We start from the raw sequence: 23,100 nt of genomic DNA, 5'->3' as shown, positions 1-23,100 counted from the left end.
ACACACACATATATATATATATATATATATATATATATATATATATATATATATATATATATATATATATATATATATATATATATATATATATATATATATATATATACAGTATATATATATATATATATATATATATATATATATATATATATATATATATATATATATATATATATATATATATATATATATATATATGTGGGTGTATGCATACATATATATATATATATATATATATATATATATATATATATATATATATATATATATATATATATATATATATATATACAGTATATACAATATTTATTTTATTTGTTCATTTATATGTTTATTTATTTATTTTTATTTTACTTAAATGGCGTAGACATTTCCACATTCGTTATTACTGCCTGCTTAGATGAATGGGAGAAGGGATCATGGTTGGGAGGTATTTTCATTCAAAGGTATATACGAGAGTATTGGATGATCTCAGCCATCCCGAAGATGGTTTGGACCTTTTTGGCGGAACTACTCTCAAGGGTTGGGTCATCGGAATCCGGGGGGATCCAGTCCTTGAGGTGGGACTCTTGGCTTCTGGCCGGAAGCCTATCATTACAGATATGGGGAGGATGATTCCATATTTCCTTGGTCCCAGTCTTAACAGGGGGTTTTAGCTTATACCTGTGCCTCTATATCTGTTTTGGTGCTATCCTTCGGGTTGGGTATGGAGTGGACCACCAGGGAAGTATACTCTCATTGTGCCGATAGTGGAGAATGCAAATTTCCTTTCCGACGTATGATACTTTCTTAAAATTCTCAAGCATGTAAACCAACTAAACAACAGCAAAAAACATCAAGAAAATCTCACCTTTAAATATGGATCCTTCAAATACTGACTCCCTATCCCCTAGATCTGCTGACTTACCCCCGCTCTGTTGACGACTTCTGCTACTGTAATTAAGGAAAATTCTGTTGACGACCTTTGAACTAAAAAGGACCACTCTATTGATATTAAAAAATCTAGCAATTTGGGTAACACAAGGAAACTACGATTCCTTCATGTTTCCCAAATTCCATTAGAGACAAATTATGATGCTATATATAGAGCATTTGAGTGCTATGGATTAATAAAGGAAATAAGGATGCGACTCGATGAAAAATGGGACTCTTGGATATCTTTTGATAGTCACGATGAAGCGTTAATGCCATAAGTAATATTAGTAGTATCAAAATTAATTAATTAAACATCATGGGAGCTCTTTGTGATAAGGTCCGAAAGGAATTGGATGTGTACAAACCTGCTGATTGGTTTGAAAAAGAGAGAAATGTACCCATGCCTTCACAGAGAAAACCCAAACCACCAATGTGATTTGTAGCTAAACCTAAAGGGATGATAGGGAATTATTTTAAAATATGTAAGTTTATTCAGAAAAAAGTAGGAACCATTGCACCTGGAGATATATCTCGTTTTGGAAAGAATAGTTATCTCATCCATGCCAAATCTTCGACTCAATCTGCAATACTATTTAACTTACAGATGGGCAGTGATGAAATTACATTGGAAATAAAACCTCATCTAAATTTCAGGTATGGAAGGGGAGTTGTCTTTAATAAAGACCTGTACGAATTTACAGAGGAGGAGATCCTTTCTATGTGTCCACTAAATGTATGGAAAGTGCATAAGCTTCCTGGAACTTCAATGATTATACTTACTTTCCAGGATGTTGATGTACCTTTCCATATTGTTATTGAAAATGAAAGGATTAAAGTTCGGCCACTGGAGAGCTGGAATGCCGAGTCGATCAGCATTCCCAGATACTTCACCTTCTGCTTGGGAATGAGGTTCGACTTCTTGTAGTTCACCACGATCCCCAGATCACGACAGACTGCCAGAAGCAAGTCTCGATCCTGACTCAACTGCTCCTGCGAGGGAGCGAGAATCAGCCAGTCATCGAGGTACATCAGTATGCGGATGCCCCTCGAGTGGTCTCCAACCTCCTGCTGACTGATCGTGTACGACTTTTAGCGCATCCTTCTCCAACATTTCCTGGACCTCCGCCTCCAAGGCCAGAGCCTTCGGGGATGTTGGAGCGTATGTGTGGAACGCTATTGGAGTGGAGGATAGAGGCGGGGGGAGGGGGGGGGGAGATGAAGCACGAATGGGTCGGCACATTTAAGACGTAGGGGTCGTTCTTAAATGGGTAGACTCTGTATGAGAGAGGCCACTAAGGCAAGGGAGAACACTCCCTAACCTAGGATAGGTAGCCCAGATCAGGTACAGTACTAATGTACTGTCCTAAACTATAATAACCCAGAGTCTGCCCCCAGAGCTTAACCTAGATTAGGAGGACCAACTCCTAGGCTAGGAAAGCCTGGAAAGACACATCGCTAGTTACAGGGAGGAAGGAGTAACCCAACCAAGTGCAACTGGGGAAGGGCAGAGCCCTTCCTAATGTCTCAGGCGCGACCCTAAAGGGGGTTCATTCCCTTAGGGTAGGCTGAGAAGCGATAAATACTCTGGGTGAAGACAAGATTCTCCCTATTATAGAATAAGGGAAAAGCAAGGCTACCCAGAGGGAATTACCCGTAGGTAAGGGGAATAGGAAGCATACAAGGGTTCCTGCATTAGGTTAGGAGGGGGTTGGTACACAAACCAACTCAGTCCCTTGTATGGTCCCCGAAGGCGAAAACACTTACATCACAGTAACTAGTATGTTTAATAATGCCAAAATCTTCATAACTTAACTTAGGAACACTGATATATATCATGCATGAAAGTGAGCACTAAGCTGTCAAGCCTAGGGGCTAGGCTAGCGATCTAGTATGGGGTCGAACAACGACCGTAGTCTAACGAGCGCTAAAACACGATATAATGATTTCCTAGCTATGAAGACTAAATAACTAATAATATTGATTAGTTAAAGGACCGGCGAAGGCTGTTCTGGCTAACTAAATAAAGCATGCAACGTGAACAGCGACGCCGTCATGGCGCGTCTGGTATTGGCACAGCTCCGCCACAAAACACAATATTTTAGGAAAAATAGAAGTTACTTTATGGCCAGAGCTTATTTAAACAATACTAGGACCTGGTACTCAACTTTCCAGAAGAAGGCGAGGCTGAAGGCTGCGACATAACGGCAATGTAAGCAGATAAAAGAGGCACTTGGGAAAAATCCGTAGCGTAGGAGCTACAGGCGAAAGGATGAGGACAGACGTGACGTCCTCTACCAAGGTATCACTGTACAAGAATATGGTACTCAACTTTCCAGAAGAAGGCGAGGCAGAAGATTGCGACATGATAAATTACTTGGCGAACAACTGGGAAAAAGCACCTGGTCATAAACGCTACGTAAGAAGGAATGGGGAGGGCGCGCAACGGTGATGTCAACCAAGATGGCGGCCAAACATGGCGGCGGTTATGACGTCACAGAGTACCGTAACAGTAACGAAGGAGGAGAACTTAGTAACGGCTCCTCCCATAACTTGCCATTCTTCCCCCTCAAAGCGTTAACGCTATGTGGGGTGCAGATAGCTATGTGGCGTGTCAAGCTGTTATTATACGATATCCTAAAGGGAAACCTTATGGGTACTTGCGCCAGAAGTTAGAATTCTGTGAAACCTTTAGTTTAATTCTCTGGGAATATCTACAGTAGTCATATATACCCTTAGGAAGCTACTGAAGGAACCTTCCATCAGGACGACATGGCTTGAGCCCAAAAACCCCCTGTATACTCTCTAGAAGGAGGAAAAACCCATGTGCAAACTCTGAATCTTATATGTATAATTGCCTAATATCTTGATTTAATAAATAAACACCAGGAATACATATTATATCATGTATGAAAGTAGACTCAAGCTAGGCTAGCATGCCTAGGCGACTAGGCTAGCATGCCTAGGCGACTAGGCTAGCATCTCTAGCGTCATAAAATCGGCTACCTACACTCTCCGAAATTAAAGAATATTATCGGCATAATATAACTAATTCCTAGCAATGAAGACTAAATAACTAATACTGATAATTAGTTAAGAAACCGGGACAGTTGTTCTGGATAACTAAATAAAGCATGCGATGCGAACAACAGCGTCAGAGACGCCTCGGCCACAAAACACAGTATTTTTGGATAGAAAAGCGTTACTTTACGGCCAGAGCTAATTTATACAGTATAAGAATTAAGTACAGTACTCAACTTTTCAGAGACAGTAGAAGCTGAAGATTGCGACATGCTGCAGTAAATAGCGGAACAACTGGGGAAAAACACCTGATCAAACATGCTACTACAAAAGGAATGGAGTTCGTGGGCGGTGATGAAGTCAGCCAAGATGGCGTCGCTTATGACGTCATCTGAGTACCCATAACACTAACAGAGGAGGAGAACTTTGTAACGGCTCCTCCCATATCTTGCCACCAACTTCCCCCTCGAAGCGTAAACGCTATGTGGGGTGCAGATAGCTATGTGGCGTGTCAAGAATACATCCCCTGTTATTATGCGATATCCTAAAGGGAAACCTTAAGGGTACTCGCGCCAGAAGCTAGAATTCTGGAAACCTTTAGTTTAATTCTCTGGGAATATCCACTGTAGTCATATATACCCTAAGGTAGCTACTAAAGGAACCTTCCATCAGGACGACATGGCCTGAGCCCAAAAATATATATATAATAAAACATTATTAATGTTTATGTATAGGTTCTCAAGACTTGCGCAAGGCCAGGGAACCTTCCCTTCCGAACTCTCCCCCCATTGTCCAACGGTCTTCCCGTCGGCATATAACTACCGTTGACTCAGCCGCCGCCTCAGAGGAATCGTCATTGTTTGGACCCTCCTCTTTCTACTGTTGTCTTCGCCTTTCCCTCTTCCTATGGGAAACATGGATTACTGAGCAAAGGGAGGGGGCATCTCAGATTGACTACGGTCTTTCTCTTCTCGAGACCGTAGTCTGTGATGTCATAACCGCTGCCATGTTTGGCCGCCATCTTGGTTGACGTCACCGTTGCACGCCCTTCCCATTCCTTCTTACGTAGCGTTTATGACCAGGTGCTTTTTCCCAGTTGTTCGCTAAGTAATTTATCATGTTGCAATCTTCTGCCTCGCCTTCTTCTGGAAAGTTGAGTACCATATTCTTGTACAGTGATACCTTGGTAGAGGACGTCACGTCCGTCCTCATCCTTTCGCCTGTAGCTCCTACGCTAAGTCGGATTTTTCCTAAGTGCCTCTTTTATCTGCTTACATTGCCGTTATGTCGCAGCCTTCAGCCTCGCCTTCTTCTGGAAAGTTGAGTACCAGGTCCTAGTATTGTTTAAATAAGCTCTGGCCATAAAGTAACTTCTATTTTTCCTAAAATATTGTGTTTTGTGGCGGAGCGGTGCCAATACCGGACGCGCCATGACGGCGTCGCTGTTCACGTTGCATGCTTTATTTAGTTAGCCAGAACAGCCTTCGCCGGTCCTTTAACTAATCAATGTTATTAGTTATTTAGTCTTCATAGCTAGGAAATCAGTATATCGTGTTTTAGCGCTCGTTAGACTATGGTCGTTGTTCGACCCCATACTAGATCGCGAGCCTAGCCCCTAGGCTTGACAGCCTAGTGCTCACTTTCATGCATGATATATATCAGTGTTCCTAAGTTAAGTTATGAAGATTTTGGCATTATTAAACATACTAGTTACTGTGATGTAAGTGTTTTCGCCTTCGGGGACCATACAAGGGACTGAGTTGGTTTGTGTACCAACCCCCTCCTAACCTAATGCAGGAACCCTTGTATGCTTCCTATTCCCCTTACCTACGGGTAATTCCCTCTGGGTAGCCTTGCTTTTCCCTTATTCTATAATAGGGAGAATCTTGTCTTCACCCAGAGTATTTATCGCTTCTCAGCCTACCCTAAGGGAATGAACCCCCCTTAGGGTCTTGCCTGAAACATTAGGAAGGGCTCTGCCCTTCCCCAATTGCACTTGGTTGGGTTACTCCTTCCTCCCTGCAACTAGCGATGTGTCTTTCCTAGCCTAGGAGTTGGTCCTCCTAATCTAGGTTAAGCTCTGGGGGCAGACTCTGGGTTATTATAGTTTAGGACAGTACATTAGTACTGTACTTGATCTGGGCTACCTATCCTAGGTTAGGGAGTGTTCTCCCTTGCCTTAGTGGCCTCTCTCATACAGAGTCTACCCATTTAAGAACGACCCCTACTTCTTAAATGTGTCGACCCAATCGTGCTTCATCTCCCCCCCCCCGCCTCTATCCTCCACTCCAATAGCGTTCCACACATACGCTCCAACATCCCCGAATGCTCTGGCCTTGGAGGCGGAGGTCCAGGAAATGTTGGAGAAGGATGCGCTAAAAGTCGTACACAATCAGTCAGCAGGAGGTTGGAGACCAATCATCAACCTTTCGCCATTGAACAAGTTTGTTCAGCAAACTGCGTTCAAGATGCTAACAGTTCGCATTGTGCTGTTAGCCATCAGGCAGTACGACTTTATGCTTTCAATAGACTTGAAGGACGCATACTTTCAAGTACCAGTTCATCGGTCATCTAGAAAGTACCTTCGAATTGACCTTCCAGGCCACGGTGTACCAGTTCAAAGTCCTGTGCTTCGGACTGTACACAGCTCCCCAAGTGTTCACGCGAGTGTTCACGATGGTAGCAGCTTGGGCCCACTCGAGGGGCATCCGCATACTGATGTACCTCGATGACTGGCTGATTCTCGCTCCCTCGCAGGAGCAGTTGAGTCAGGATCGAGACTTGCTTCTGGCAGTCTGTCGTGATCTGGGGATCGTGGTGAACTGCAAGAAGTCAAACCTCATTCCCAAGCAGAAGGTGAAGTATCTGGGAATGCTGATCGACTTGGCATTCCAGCCATCCAGTGGCAAGCTCTTCTAGGTCACCTCTCGTCACCGGAGAAGCTCATTCCTTTCGGGCAGATCCATCTCCGCTCACTTCAGTGGTGTCTGAAGGAGCAGTGGTCGGCAGCCACCGATCCTCCCTCTCATCCGGTCCTCATGGAATGCGAGGTAAGGGAGGATCCCCTTTGGTGGCTAAATGAGGAGAACCTCATGAGAGGGTTTTCTCATAAACCCTCCTCCACCTCAGTTCCGTCTGTTCACAGACGCGTCCACGGAAGGTTGAGGTGCACACCTGGACGACTTGGTCGTGTCAGGTGTGTGGTCAGGAGAGAAGAAACACCTGCACATCAACGTGCTGGAAATGGTGGTGGTCTCGAGAGCACTCTTTCATTTCCAGGCCCATTGGAGAGAGCAATCAGTAGTGCTGATGAGCGACAACACGTCCGTGGTCGTGCACGTCAACAAGCAAGGGGCCACGTTCTTACGTCCCTTGCAACAGTTTACAAGGCAGGTGTTTCTGTGGGTAGAGAGTCAACACGTAATCTTTTCAGCCAGGTATACTCCAGGCAAGAGAAGTGTTCGGGCAGATGCCCTAAGTCACAGAAACCAGGTAATAGGGGCAGAATGGTCTCTTCACCCTTGGGATGGGAGTAGAGTACTTGACCTCTGGGGAGAACCATGCATCGACATTTTGCAACACGGCACAACGCCAAGCTTGCTGTGTTTTGCTCTCCTGTACCAGATCCCATGGCTGCGTTTGAGGATGCACGGCAACATCCTTGGGATCTACTGGGTTACTACACATTCCCCCCCCCCCCTTTTGCTTGCTTCGCACAGTTCTGTACCAGGTTCTAGTAGCTCCAGGACTCAGGATGACTCTCCTTGCTCCACTATGGCCACACATGGAGTGGTTTCCCAATCTGTTGTCGCTCCTGGTCGAGGCACCGCAAAAGCTACCACACTGGCCCAATCTCCTTCGGCAACCCTTGCCGAACAAGTACCACCAGGCAGAGCAGTCGCTCAGACTTCACGCGTGGAGACTATCCAGAATCTCCTCAGAACGCGAGGTTTTTCGCGACTCACTCCGAGAGACATGTCCGGGTACCTTAGAAGATCTTCCTCCTCAGTCTACCAGGGGAAGTGGTTGGTCTTCTGTGATTGGTGTAGTGGAAGGTGTATCTCTCCAGTCGGAGCCTCTCTGACTCAGATTGCAGACTTCCTAGTCTTTCTTCGCAGAGATAAGCTCCTTTCGGTTTCTGCTATTAAAGGGTACAGGTCTGCCCTTGCAATGGTGTTTCATCTGAAGGGCATAGGTATCTCCAATGCCCTGGGGATTTCTATACTCATTAAGAGCTTCGAACAGTCTCGTTCCCCGAGGGAACCTAGAGTTCCCCAGTGGGATGTCGCCTTAATTCTTGGGTCGCTTACTCGTGTTCCGTATGAACCCTTGAGCCGGGCCTCAAACAGGCACTTGACCTTTAGAACTATTTTTTCTGCTAGCCTTAGCATCGGCGAAGAAAGTCTGGTAGTTACACGGCATCTCCTGTAATGTCACTCATGCAGAGGGTTGGAAGGAGATCTCCTTGAGTTTTGTGCCAGAGTTTGGGGCCAAGACTCAGAACCCAGCGATCCACGATCCCAGGTTCGAGGCCTTCACTATTCCTTCCTTACCGGATGTGGGGGTTCAGTTGAGAGGCTTCTCTGTCCCGTCATGTGTCTCCGGCGCTATCTTAAATGAACTCGGCATCTCAGACCTGAATGTCGACGACTTCGTTAGCACCGGCAGAACCAAGAGGGAGGTGTCGAGGAACACGATATCCTGGATCCGTGAGACCATCCGCAGGGCGTATGAGACTTCTTCAAGAGTCCAAAAACCAGCGAGGGTTTAAGCTCACGAGATCAGGGGCATTGCCCCCACACTCGCGTTCAAGAGAAATCTTGCAGTGGGCCAAGTGCTAAAGGCTGGCGTTGGGAAACGCCAGACCACCTTTACGGCCTTTTACTTGAGGGAGTTTACGCACAAGTCCTTGGACACCTTTGTTCTTGGCCCTGTGGTAGCAGCTCAACCTTTTGTCTGACCTTTCCAGTTCCTCTGGGAAAGGGAAGTCTCTTGTCTTGATTTTATGATCTGTTTGGCAGTGTGAAAGCAGGCTGCAGGTGATCCACCTTTCTCACTGTCTCCTCCCTTGGAGTTCCGTACATAGAGACAAGTCTTTCCAGGTAAGATTGCTAGAGTTTGTTTACAAGTATTCTCCCCCCGTCTTCTGCTAGGCAGGGAAGACGGTGGATGATAAGCCCTTTGCCTTTTGGTTTTGGAGTTTTATCCAGTCACTGTGACCCTAGGGTCGAGTGTCTCTTACATTCACGCTCTCTGGTCGCACGATAGTCTTACACATCGCGCAGCGGCTCCCAGTCTCTTAGACCCCACCATCATCATGTCTTATTAAGTGACAGGGATGGGTGGATTTAGTCCTCTGCTCTCATTCAAGACCAAGTCTATAGTATATCCGGGCAGTTAGCTGTCCACAAGCAGCAAAGGCAGATCTCCCTCTAACCAGTGAGTCTTCCTATGTTAAATGATTACGAGGTTTGTATATCGCGTTGGAACAAACTTGACCTTTAGAACTATTTTTTCTGCTAGCCTTAGCATCGGCGAAGAAAGTCTGGTAGTTACACGGCATCTCCTGTAATGTCACTCATGCAGAGGGTTGGAAGGAGATCTCCTTGAGTTTTGTGCCAGAGTTTGGGGACAAGACTCAGAACCCAGCGATCCACGATCCCAGGTTCGAGGCCTTCACTATTCCTTCCTTACCGGATGTGGGGGTTCAGTTGAGAGGCTTCTCTGTCCCGTCATGTGTCTCCGGCGCTATCTTAAATGAACTCGGCATCTCAGACCTGAATGTCGACGACTTCGTTAGCATCGGCAGAACCAAGAGGGAGGTGTCGAGGAACACGATATCCTGGATCCGTGAGACCATCCGCAGGGCGTATGAGACTTCCTCAAGAGTCCAAAAACCAGCGAGGGTTTAAGCTCAAGAGATCAGGAGCATTGCCCCCACACTCGCGTTCAAGAGAAATCTTGCAGTGGGCCAATTGCTGAAGGCTGGCGTTGGGAAACGCCAGACCACCTTTACGGCCTTTTACTTGAGGGAGTTTACGCACAAGTCCTTGGACACCTTTGTTCTTGGCCCTGTGGTAGCAGCTCAACCTTTTGTCTGACCTTTCCAGTTCCTCTGGGAAAGGGAAGTCTCTTGTCTTGATTTTATGATCTGTTTGGCAGTGTGAAAGCAGGCTGCAGGTGATCCACCTTTCTCTCTGTCTCCTCCCTTGGAGTTCCGTACATAGAGACAAGTCTTTCCAGGTAAGATTGCTAGAGTTTGTTTACAAGTATTCTCCCCCCGTCTTCTGCTAGGCAGGGAAGACGGTGGATGATAAGCCCTTTGCCTTTTGGTTTTGGAGTTTTATCCAGTCACTGTGACCCTAGGGTCGAGTGTCTCTTACATTCACGCTCTCTGGTCGCACGATAGTCTTACACATCGTGCAGCGGCTCCCAGTCTCTTAGACCCCACCATCATCATGTCTTATTAAGTGACAGGGATGGGTGGATTTAGTCCTCTGCTCTCATTCAAGACCAGGTCTATAGTATATCCGGGCAGTTAGCTGTCCACAAGCAGCAAAGGCAGATCTCCCTCTAACCAGTGAGTCTTCCTATGTTAAATGATTACGAGGTTTGTATATCGCGTTGGAACAAACTTGACCTTTAGAACTATTTTTTCTGCTAGCCTTAGCATCGGCGAAGAAAGTCTGGTAGTTACACGGCATCTCCTGTAATGTCACTCATGCAGAGGGTTGGAAGGAGATCTCCTTGAGTTTTGTGCCAGAGTTTGGGGCCAAGACTCAGAACCCAGCGATCCACGATTCCAGGTTCGAGGCCTTCACTATTCCTTCCTTACCGGATGTGGGGGTTCAGTTGAGAGGCTTCTCTGTCCCGTCATGTGTCTCCGGCGCTATCTTAAATGAACTCGGCATCTCAGACCTGAATGTCGACGACTTCGTTAGCACCGGCAGAACCAAGAGGGAGGTGTCGAGGAACACGATATCCTGGATCCGTGAGACCATCCGCAGGGCGTATGAGACTTCCTCAAGAGTCCAAAAACCAGCGAGGGTTTAAGCTCACGAGATCAGGGGCATTGCCCCCACACTCGCGTTCAAGAGAAATCTTGCAGTGGGCCAAGTGCTGAAGGCTGGCGTTGGGAAACGCCAGACCACCTTTACGGCCTTTTACTTGAGGGAGTTTACGCACAAGTCCTTGGACACCTTTGTTCTTGGCCCTGTGGTAGCAGCTCAACCTTTTGTCTGACCTTTCCAGTTCCTCTGGGAAAGGGAAGTCTCTTATCTTGATTTTATGATCTGTTTGGCAGTGTGAAAGCAGGCTGCAGGTGATCCACCTTTCTCTCTGTCTCCTCCCTTGGAGTTCCGTACATAGAGACAAGTCTTTCCAGGTAAGATTGCTAGAGTTTGTTTACAAGTATTCTCCCCCCGTCTTCTGCTAGGCAGGGAAGACGGTGGATGATAAGCCCTTTGCCTTTTGGTTTTGGAGTTTTATCCAGTCACTGTGACCCTAAGGTCGAGTGTCTCTTACATTCACGCTCTCTGGTCGCACGATAGTCTTACACATCGCGCAGCGGCTCCCAGTCTCTTAGACCCCACCATCACGGCCTTTTACTTGAGGGAGTTTACGCACAAGTCCTTGGACACCTTTGTTCTTGGCCCTGTGGTAGCAGCTCAACCTTTTGTCTGACCTTTCCAGTTCCTCTGGGAAAGGGAAGTCTCTTGTCTTGATTTTATGATCTGTTTGGCATTGTGAAAGCAGGCTGCAGGTGATCCACCTTTCTCTCTGTCTCCTCCCTTGGAGTTCCGTACATAGAGACAAGTCTTTCCAGGTAAGATTGCTAGAGTTTGTTTACAAGTATTCTCCCCCCGTCTTCTGCTAGGCAGGGAAGACGGTGGATGATAAGCCCTTTGCCTTTTGGTTTTGGAGTTTTATCCAGTCACTGTGACCCTAGGGTCGAGTGTCTCTTACATTCACGCTCTCTGGTCGCACGATAGTCTTACACATCGTGCAGCGGCTCCCAGTCTCTTAGACCCCACCATCATCATGTCTTATTAAGTGACAGGGATGGGTGGATTTAGTCCTCTGCTCTCATTCAAGACCAGGTCTATAGTATATCCCGGCAGTTAGCTGTCCACAAGCAGCAAAGGCAGATCTCCCTCTAACCAGTGAGTCTTCCTATGTTAAATGATTACGAGGTTTGTATATCGCGTTGGAACAAACTTGACCTTTAGAACTATTTTTTCTGCTAGCCTTAGCATCGGCGAAGAAAGTCTGGTAGTTACACGGCATCTCCTGTAATGTCACTCATGCAGAGGGTTGGAAGGAGATCTCCTTGAGTTTTGTGCCAGAGTTTGGGGCCAAGACTCAGAACCCAGCGATCCACGATTCCAGGTTCGAGGCCTTCACTATTCCTTCCTTACCGGATGTGGGGGTTCAGTTGAGAGGCTTCTCTGTCCCGTCATGTGTCTCCGGCGCTATCTTAAATGAACTCGGCATCTCAGACCTGAATGTCGACGACTTCGTTAGCACCGGCAGAACCAAGAGGGAGGTGTCGAGGAACACGATATCCTGGATCCGTGAGACCATCCGCAGGGCGTATGAGACTTCCTCAAGAGTCCAAAAACCAGCGAGGGTTTAAGCTCACGAGATCAGGGGCATTGCCCCCACACTCGCGTTCAAGAGAAATCTTGCAGTGGGCCAAGTGCTGAAGGCTGGCGTTGGGAAACGCCAGACCACCTTTACGGCCTTTTACTTGAGGGAGTTTACGCACAAGTCCTTGGACACCTTTGTTCTTGGCCCTGTGGTAGCAGCTCAACCTTTTGTCTGACCTTTCCAGTTCCTCTGGGAAAGGGAAGTCTCTTATCTTGATTTTATGATCTGTTTGGCAGTGTGAAAGCAGGCTGCAGGTGATCCACCTTTCTCTCTGTCTCCTCCCTTGGAGTTCCGTACATAGAGACAAGTCTTTCCAGGTAAGATTGCTAGAGTTTGTTTACAAGTATTCTCCCCCCGTCTTCTGCTAGGCAGGGAAGACGGTGGATGATAAGCCCTTTGCCTTTTGGTTTTGGAGTTTTATCCAGTCACTGTGACCCTAAGGTCGAGTGTCTCTTACATTCACGCTCTCTGGTCGCACGATAGTCTTACACATCGCGCAGCGGCTCCCAGTCTCTTAGACCCCACCATCACGGCCTTTTACTTGAGGGAGTTTACGCACAAGTCCTTGGACACCTTTGTTCTTGGCCCTGTGGTAGCAGCTCAACCTTTTGTCTGACCTTTCCAGTTCCTCTGGGAAAGGGAAGTCTCTTGTCTTGATTTTATGATCTGTTTGGCAGTGTGAAAGCAGGCTGCAGGTGATCCACCTTTCTCTCTGTCTCCTCCCTTGGAGTTCCGTACATAGAGACAAGTCTTTCCAGGTAAGATTGCTAGAGTTTGTTTACAAGTATTCTCCCCCCGTCTTCTGCTAGGCAGGGAAGACGGTGGATGATAAGCCCTTTGCCTTTTGGTTTTGGAGTTTTATCCAGTCACTGTAACCCTAGGGTCGAGTGTCTCTTACATTCACGCTCTCTGGTCGCACGATAGTCTTACACATCGCGCAGCGGCTCCCAGTCTCTTAGACCCCACCATCATCATGTCTTATTAAGTGACAGGGATGGGTGGATTTAGTCCTCTGCTCTCATTCAAGACCAGGTCTATAGTATATCCGGGCAGTTAGCTGTCCACAAGCAGCAAAGGCAGATCTCCCTCTAACCAGTGAGTCTTCCTATGTTAAATGATTACGAGGTTTGTATATCGCGTTGGAACAAACTTGACCTTTAGAACTATTTTTTCTGCTAGCCTTAGCATCGGCGAAGAAAGTCTGGTAGTTACACGGCATCTCCTGTAATGTCACTCATGCAGAGGGTTGGAAGGAGATCTCCTTGAGTTTTGTGCCAGAGTTTGGGGCCAAGACTCAGAACCCAGCGATCCACGATCCCAGGTTCGAGGCCTTCACTATTCCTTCCTTACCGGATGTGGGGGTTCAGTTGAGAGGCTTCTCTGTCCCGTCATGTGTCTCCGGCGCTATCTTAAATGAACTCGGCATCTCAGACCTGAATGTCGACGACTTCGTTAGCACCGGCAGAACCAAGAGGGAGGTGTCGAGGAACACGATATCCTGGATCCGTGAGACCATCCGCAGGGCGTATGAGACTTCTTCAAGAGTCCAAAAACCAGCGAGGGTTTAAGCTCACGAGATCAGGGGCATTGCCCCCACACTCGCGTTCAAGAGAAATCTTGCAGTGGGCCAAGTGCTAAAGGCTGGCGTTGGGAAACGCCAGACCACCTTTACGGCCTTTTACTTGAGGGAGTTTACGCACAAGTCCTTGGACACCTTTGTTCTTGGCCCTGTGGTAGCAGCTCAACCTTTTGTCTGACCTTTCTAGTTCCTCTGGGAAAGGGAAGTCTCTTATCTTGATTTTATGATCTGTTTGGCAGTGTGAAAGCAGGCTGCAGGTGATCCACCTTTCTCTCTGTCTCCTCCCTTGGAGTTCCGTACATAGAGACAAGTCTTTCCAGGTAAGATTGCTAGAGTTTGTTTACAAGTATTCTCCCCCCGTCTTCTGCTAGGCAGGGAAGACGGTGGATGATAAGCCCTTTGCCTTTTGGTTTTGGAGTTTTATCCAGTCACTGTAACCCTAGGGTCGAGTGTCTCTTACATTCACGCTCTCTGGTCGCACGATAGTCTTACACATCGCGCAGCGGCTCCCAGTCTCTTAGACCCCACCATCACAGCCTTTTACTTGAGGGAGTTTACGCACAAGTCCTTGGACACCTTTGTTCTTGGCCCTGTGGTAGCAGCTCAACCTTTTGTCTGACCTTTCCAGTTCCTCTGGGAAAGGGAAGTCTCTTGTCTTGATTTTATGATCTGTTTGGCAGTGTGAAAGCAGGCTGCAGGTGATCCACCTTTCTCTCTGTCTCCTCCCTTGGAGTTCCGTACATAGAGACAAGTCTTTCCAGGTAAGATTGCTAGAGTTTGTTTACAAGTATTCTCCCCCCGTCTTCTGCTAGGCAGGGAAGACGGTGGATGATAAGCCCTTTGCCTTTTGGTTTTGGAGTTTTATCCAGTCACTGTGACCCTAGGGTCGAGTGTCTCTTACATTCACGCTCTCTGGTCGCACGATAGTCTTACACATCGCGCAGCGGCTCCCAGTCTCTTAGACCCCACCATCACGGCCTTTTACTTGAGGGAGTTTACGCACAAGTCCTTGGACACCTTTGTTCTTGGCCCTGTGGTAGCAGCTCAACCTTTTGTCTGACCTTTCCAGTTCCTCTGGGAAAGGGAAGTCTCTTGTCTTGATTTTATGATCTGTTTGGCAGTGTGAAAGCAGGCTGCAGGTGATCCACCTTTCTCTCTGTCTCCTCCCTTGGAGTTCCGTACATAGAGACAAGTCTTTCCAGGTAAGATTGTTAGAGTTTGTTTACAAGTATTCTCCCCCCGTCTTCTGCTAGGCAGGGAAGACGGTGGATGATAAGCCCTTTGCCTTTTGGTTTTGGAGTTTTATCCAGTCACTGTGACCCTAAGGTCGAGTGTCTCTTACATTCACGCTCTCTGGTCGCACGATAGTCTTACACATCGCGCAGCGGCTCCCAGTCTCTTAGACCCCACCATCATCATGTCTTATTAAGTGACAGGGATGGGTGGATTTAGTCCTCTGCTCTCATTCAAGACCAGGTCTATAGTATATCCGGGCAGTTAGCTGTCCACAAGCAGCAAAGGCAGATCTCCCTCTAACCAGTGAGTCTTCCTATGTTAAATGATTACGAGGTTTGTATATCGCGTTGGAACAAATGACAATATGTCCTAAATTCTATTTTTCCCTGCTATGCAAACCCGTAATCATTTAATATAAATACCTGCCTCTACCACCCCTTTCATGTTCCACATTAAGCCTAAAGCATTTGAATGAGGAAAGCAGGCTGGCGGTGGGGGATGGGGAGCTAAGCTCCTCCCCATACCACCAGCCAACCAATCAGCACAGCCTCCTGCTTTTCTTTCTCTCCGGCTGTTTCAGCTGAGCTGAAGTGAATTCCTATATTAAATGATTACGGGTTTGTATAGCTAGAAAAATTACAATTTAGGACAAATTGTCATGTTGGGCAGGCTTAACAGAAGGGCCATGGATGCCTGGTGGTTTATCAAGAGGTCTTTTTCTTATCTGGTTCTTTTTCTTCTCAAAACCATTCTTATTGTCCTCCCATCAGTTGAAGTGGCTATCTGGGAGGGTATTTAGCCTTGCATGGTGTATCGGCACCTCCATGTTGACCAGTTTTTCTAACTTTTTACTATAGTCTAGGGGTTTGATCAATCACTTTATTTATAATTCTGTACATATTGTTTTTGTTATGGGTCTTGTTAATCTAGTTTTTAAGTATGATGTCCCTTTTCTATTATTATTGATTCTTATGCTGTCTGAAGACATTGAGCGAAATCCTGGACCAGTACGTCCTAGATTTCGTCAATGTCATCTTCTGTATTGCAATATTCATGGTCTTCATGCAAATATCCAAGACCTTACAGTTACGTCCAGACAGTATGATATTTTTTTGTGTTCAGAAACTTTGGTTTCTAATATGAGGCACTCATCTGAGCTCCTTATAACTGTTTTATAAGAAGCCAATAATGTTGAAACGTGATTCCATCCCTAGGGCAAGAGGAATGGCGGTGTATATTAGGACCGAGTACCCTACTTCTCATAAGTCCTGCTATAAATATGGATGTCATGAGATTCAGGTAATAAAAGTTTGTGGCAGGCATAACAACTTTAGACTTTGCCTCTGAATTAGGCTGTGAGCTACTCACAGGTCTGGTAATTGCTTGGACCTTGTATACACTAACTCCCCTGGCGTTATAACTAGAAAGGTTGGTTCTCCAGTCGGGACATCTGATCATGCCTTGATTTCATTAGTAGTGAAGACTGAGCAGCCTGTCCCTGATGTATCATACTCTTGTAAAATTTATATGTAATTTCAAGAAGACTGGAATGGGATTTTGCATGAACTTTTGTGCTTGAATTGGTCACAATTATATAGTAGTGTTGATCCTGTGTTCCTTTGAATGAGAATCTAGTCAACATAATTGATAGGCGTATCCCTTCTCGTGTGCTAAGGTACCGAGTGAAGGACAAACCGTGGTTCAATGATGATTGTAGACGTGCTTTTTTGGAGAAGCAGGAGGCCTATCAACTTTGGAAGGGTAACAGATCAGATTCGACCTGGAACAACTATACTCAGCTTCGAGCTTTTGCTCAGAGAGTTTATGCCTCAACTGAAAAGGAGTACAATTTAACCATAAAAGAAACCCTTTCTGGTACAACTCAGGAACATAAATGGTGGTCTACCCTTAAATCTGCACTCTTTGGTGTAGATGCAACAGTTCCTCCTTTACTTAAACCAGATGGCTCAGTCACTCACTGTCCAAAGGAAAAGGCAACCCTTTTGGCTGATGTTTTTGACAGTAAACAGAGTAATGAAAAACTTGAACTTCCTCATTCCTGTTTTCCTGAGGCTAAACTAACTAGTTTAGCTTTTCGATCTCGTGAGATTAAAGCTCTGTTGATGGACCTTGATGCTTATGGAGGTGTAGACCCAAATGGTATTTTTCCTTTGTTTTTTATAAAGACAGCAGATTTCTTAGCTCCAAAGTTATCTGTTATTTTGCGCAAGTTAGCAAGAAGAGGAGCTTTTAGCACTAGTTGGAGAATTGGTAATGTTACTCCTCTATGTAAATGTGTTTGTGGTAGTTCAAGTCCCACTGATTACCGCCCAATTTCCATAACTCCCATATTATCTAAAGTTTTTGAACGTCTTCTGGCAAAACGTCTTAATAGGTTTGCTGAAGGTAATCATCTCTTCCCTAGTTTGCAATTTGGTTTTCGTAAAGGCCTTGGAGCATGTGATGCCCTTCTTACAATCTCCAATGCTGTACAGAAATCCCTTGATTGTGGTCGGGAAGTTCGTATGATTGGCCTTGATTTTAGTGCTGCCTTTGACCGTGTTAATCATGAGGCCCTTGTTTTCAAACTGAAACAGTTGGGAGTGGGTGGGTCGTTTCTTAGCATTATTATTGATTTTTTAAGTAATAGATCTCAAAGAGTTGTTGTTGATGGGCACCATAGTGATTATAGGAATGTGATATCCGGTGTTCCACAGGGTAGTGTTCTTGGCCCATTACTTTTCATACTATATACACATGACATGTGGTTTGGCCTAGAAAACAAGTTTGTTGCATATGCAGATGATGCTACTCTCTTTGCATCAATTCCATCCCCTGAATGTAGATCTAGGGTTGGTGAATCCCTTAATAGAGATTTAGCTAGAATTAGTGCATGGTGCAAATTATGAGGTATGAAGTTGAATCCTAACAAAACTCAAAGTATGATTGTAAGTAGGTCAAGGACGGTGGTTCCTCAACATCCGGATCTCAGTATTGATAATGTTTCTTTAAATATGTATGACTCTTTCAAAATTTTAGGTGTGATTCTCGACAGTAAATTTACTTTTGAGAAACATATAAGGTCTGTGTCTTCTTCAATTTCACAAAAAATAGGCTTATTGAGAAAGTCTTTCAAGATTTTCGGTGATCAATCTATTCTGAAGAAGTGTTTTAATTCTTTCATTCTACCTTGTTTTGAGTATTGTTCTCCTGTCTGGTCTTCAGCTGCTGATTCTCATCTTAATTTGTTGGACAGAAACTTACGGTCTATTAAATTTCTTATTCCTAATCTAGATATTAATCTCTGGCACCGTCGTTCAATTAGTTCATTATGTATGTTGCATAAGATTTTTCACAACTCTGACCATCCTTTACATTCAGATCTCCCTGGACAATTCTATCCTGTTCGTAATACTAGGCAGGCAGTTAATTCTAATAGCCAGGCCTTCTCCATCACGAGGCTCAATACTACGCAGTACTCTAGAAGTTTTATTCCAGCTGTGACCAAGTTGTGGAATGATCTTCCTAATCGGGTGGTTGAATCAGTAGAACTTCAAAAGTTCAAAGTTGGAGCAAATGCTTTTTTGTTGACCAGGCGGACATAGTCTTTTTATAGTTTATTTATGACATATTTGTTTTTGATGTTGTTGATAGTTTATTATATGACATGTCTGTTTTGACGTTGTTTCTTATTTTAGAATGATTTATTGTTAATTTGTTCTCCTCATTTATTTATTTCCTTATTTCCTTTCCTCACTGGGCTATTTTTCCCTGTTGGAGCCCCTGGGCTTATAGCATCTTGCTTTTCCAACTAGGGTTGTAGCTTGGATAGTAATAATAATAATAATAATATTGGAATCCAGACATGGATGATTCTATCTTCGATTGTCTTCTTAACATTATGGTTAAGATACAAGAAGATGATTGAAAGGCTTCTTTTGTCTTTGTTGGTGATTCTAATGCTCACCATAGGGAGTGGTTAAGTTCTATCTCTCCTACCGATCGCCATGGCTTAAGAGCTTTAGACTTTGCCTCTGAATTAGGCTGTGAGCTACTCACAGGTCTGGTAATTGCTTGGACCTTGTATACACTAACTCCCCTGGCGTTATAACTAGAAAGGTTGGTTCTCCAGTCGGGACATCTGATCATGCCTTGATTTCATTAGTAGTGAAGACTGAGCAGCCTGTCCCTGATGTATCATACTCTTGTAAAATTTATATGTAATTTCAAGGAGACTGGAATGGGATTTTGCATGAACTTTTGTGCTTGAATTGGTCACAATTATATAGTAGTGTTGATCCTGTGTTCCTTTGAATGAGAATCTAGTCAACATAATTGATAGGCGTATCCCTTCTCGTGTGCTAAGGTACCAAGTGAAGGATGAACCGTGGTTCAATGATGATTATAGACGTTCTTATTTGGAGAAACAGGAGGCCTATCATCTTTGGAAGGGTAATAGATCAGATTTGACCTGGAATAACTATACTCAGCTTAGAGATTTTGCTCAGAGAGTTTATGCCTCAACTGAAAAGGAATACATTTTAACCATGAAAGAAACCCTTTCTGGTACAGCTCTGAAACGTAAATGGTGGCCTACCCTTAAATCTGCACTCTTTGGTGTAGATGTAACAGTTCCTCCTTTACTTAAACCAGATGGCTCAGTCACTCACCGTCCAAAAGAAAAGGCAACCCTTTTGGCTGATGTTTTTGACAGTAAACAGAGTAATGAAAAACTTGAACTTCCTCATTCCGGTTTTCCTGAGGCTAAACAAACTAGTTTAGCTTTTCGATCTCGTGAAATTGAAGCTTTGTTGATGGACCTTGATGCTTATGGAGGTGTAGACCCAAATGGTATTTTTCCTTTGTTTGTTATAAAGACTGCAGATTTCTTAGCTCCAAAGTTACCTGTTATTTTGTGCAAGTTAGCAAGAAGAGGCGCTTTTAGCATTTGTTGGAGAATTGGTAATGTTACTCCTCTATGTAAATGTGTTTGTGGTAGCTCAAGTCCAACTGATTACTACCCAATATCCATAACTCCCATATTATCTAAAGTTTTTTAATGTCTTCTGGCAAAACGTCTTAACGTCTTAATAGGTTTGCTGAAGGTAATCATCTATACCCTAGTTTGTAATTTGGCTTTTGTAAAGGCCTTGGAGCATGTGATGCCATTCTTGCGATCTCCAATGCTGTGCAGAAATCCCTTGATTGTGGTCAGGAAGTTCATATGACTGGCCTTGATTTTAGTGCTGCCTTTGACTGTGTTAATCATGAGGCCCTTGTTTTCAAACACAAACAGTTGGGAGTGGGTGGGTCGTTTCTTAACATTATTATTGATTGTTTAAGTAATATATCTCAAAGAGTTGTTGATGGGCATCATAGTGAGTATAGGAATGTGATATCTGGTGTTCCACAGGGTAGTGTTTTTGACCCATTACTTTTCATACTATATACACATGACATGTAATTTGGCCTAGAAAACAAGCACGTTGCATATGCAGATGATGCTACTCTCTTTGCATCAATTCCATCCCCTGAATGTATATCTGGGGTTGCTGAATCCCTTAATAGAGATCTAGCTACAATTACTGCATGGTCCAAATTATGGGATATGAAGTTAAATCCTAACAAAACTCAAAGTATGATTGTAAGTAGATCAAGGACATTGGCTCCTCAACATCCAGATCTCAGTATTGATAGTTTTTCTTTAACTTTGTATGACTCTTAAAATTTTAGGTGTGATTCTCGACAGTAAATTTACTTTGGAGAAACACATTAGGTCTGTGTCCTCTTACATTGCAAAAAAAATGGCTTATTGAGAAAGTCTCAAGATTTTTGGTGATCAATCAATTGTGAAGAAGTGTTTTAATTCCTTCATTTTACCTTGTTTTGAGTATTGTTCTCCTGTCTGGTCTTCAGATGCTGATTATCATCTTGATTTGTTGGACAGAAACTTTAGTCTATTAAATTTCTTATTCCTGATCTAGATATTAATCTTTGGCACCATCATTCAATTAGTTCATTATGCATGTTGCTTAAGATTTTTCATAACTCTGACCATCCTTTGCATTCAGATCTTCATGGACAATCCATCCTGTTCGTAATACTAGGCAGGCAGTTAATTCTAATAGCCAGGCCTTCTCCATCATGAGGGTCAATCCTACACATTATTCTAAAAGTCTTATTTCAGCTGTGACCAAGTTGTGGAATGATCTTTCTAATCGGGTAGTTGAATCAGTAAAACTTCAAAAAGTTCAAACTTGCAGCAAATATTTTTATGTAGAACAGGCTGACATACCTCTTTTTATAGTTTATATATGACATATCTGTTTTGACGTTGTTACTGCTTTTAGAATGATTTATTGTTAATTTGTTCTCATCATTTATTTATTTCCTTATTCCCTTTCCTCACTGTGCTATTTTTCCCTATTGGAGCCCTAGGGCTTATAGCATCTTGCTTTTCCAAAGTTCACTTTAGTGAATGTAACCTGATGCTACTAACTTTGCCAAATATAATCTCTTTTACATGCCTTCAAGAACTGTATCACTGTTTAAAAAATATAATCCATTTTGTGGATTAAAAGAAAGTTCAAGTTTTAGAATACTATATAATTTTGTTGATGAGCAGATAAAATTTAGAGTACAGTAGAATATTGCAGGTGTGGATGGCTACCCATGTACAAATTCATTTAGTTTTGGGCTCTTCAAAATAGTAAGCAAAAGGAATATTGAACAATTCTTGTCTTCCCAGTTACATTTTCTCAAACTTGTCTCCCCTCTTTCTTCTCAACAAATACAAGTTGCAGACAGAAAAGCAATGCAGGATTCTGAAGTGGAGATTTACAGTGCCATCGATTTTACTGACTTATCAGTTCACTTTAAGTGTGTTAGATTAGATATAAAGCACATAACTGTCCATATAAAGAAATTAATTTTGTCTTGTGTTTAAACAATGAATAGGCCTTAGGGTATTTTGATTGAGTAATCAAGGTATGAATTTCCAATATGAAATTGTAAATAATTTTTTGTTCGTAGGTTGTGAACTTTGAATTTAGCGATGGATCTACAGCAACCCTTACCATGATAGCCTTTACGAAACAGTTATGCAACCGGAAGACTGAGGTTTATGGAACACTTGGGCAACTTGTTTGGGATGAATCGAAAGGTCATGAAATTGATCATTTTGACTTTTTAACTAGAATCAACAAAATTCATCGCTGTGAAGTAAGAATTACCACAATCTTGTCCAGTATGCCCATATCTGATCCATTACTCCTTCATATTTAAGTTCAAAGTTCTTGGTACTTAGCAGGTACTGGAAAAGATAGGCTCACATATTTATAGGTAATTAGATAAGCACTTGTTTTCATTAATACAGTACCTTTTAAGGGGTGAAGATTCTTTTGACAAAGATAAATAGTTCTTCGTCCATTATAGGTGAATACCAGTTTTTAGTAAATTGACACAGTTAGGCAGACTCCATCTCATAATGTTGTTAACTTGAAATGTTTATGCTACTCAATATAGATTCAGTTAATGTTTGAATCATTTGCTTTTAGTCTTTAATAAATTATTCCTAATTAAGAAGATAAACTTACTTTTTTTAAAAGCAAATTAACCAGATTACTGGGGTTTAGGATAAGCTGTCATTGTGATCACGTAAAACTTCAAAGTGAACTGCAGTTCCAATTTGTTATTTATTC

General features: G+C 43.8%; 1 protein-coding gene across 2 annotated transcripts in view; it reads left to right on the top strand.

Moving 5' to 3' along the window:
• Positions 1–23,100, top strand: part of LOC137620746 (putative oxidoreductase YteT) — a 172,059-nt gene that overhangs the window by 105,592 nt on the left and 43,367 nt on the right. For both annotated transcript variants that reach the window (XM_068351127.1, XM_068351126.1), the window contains exon 9: positions 22,433–22,621. In XM_068351127.1, the coding sequence (XP_068207228.1) occupies positions 22,433–22,621 (189 nt within the window). The remainder of the gene's footprint in view (positions 1–22,432; positions 22,622–23,100) is intronic.

This window comes from Palaemon carinicauda, chromosome 27 (genome assembly GCF_036898095.1).
Source record: "Palaemon carinicauda isolate YSFRI2023 chromosome 27, ASM3689809v2, whole genome shotgun sequence".
NCBI lineage: Eukaryota > Metazoa > Arthropoda > Malacostraca > Decapoda > Palaemonidae > Palaemon > Palaemon carinicauda.
This window is presented reverse-complemented; position numbering and strand designations above follow the sequence as displayed.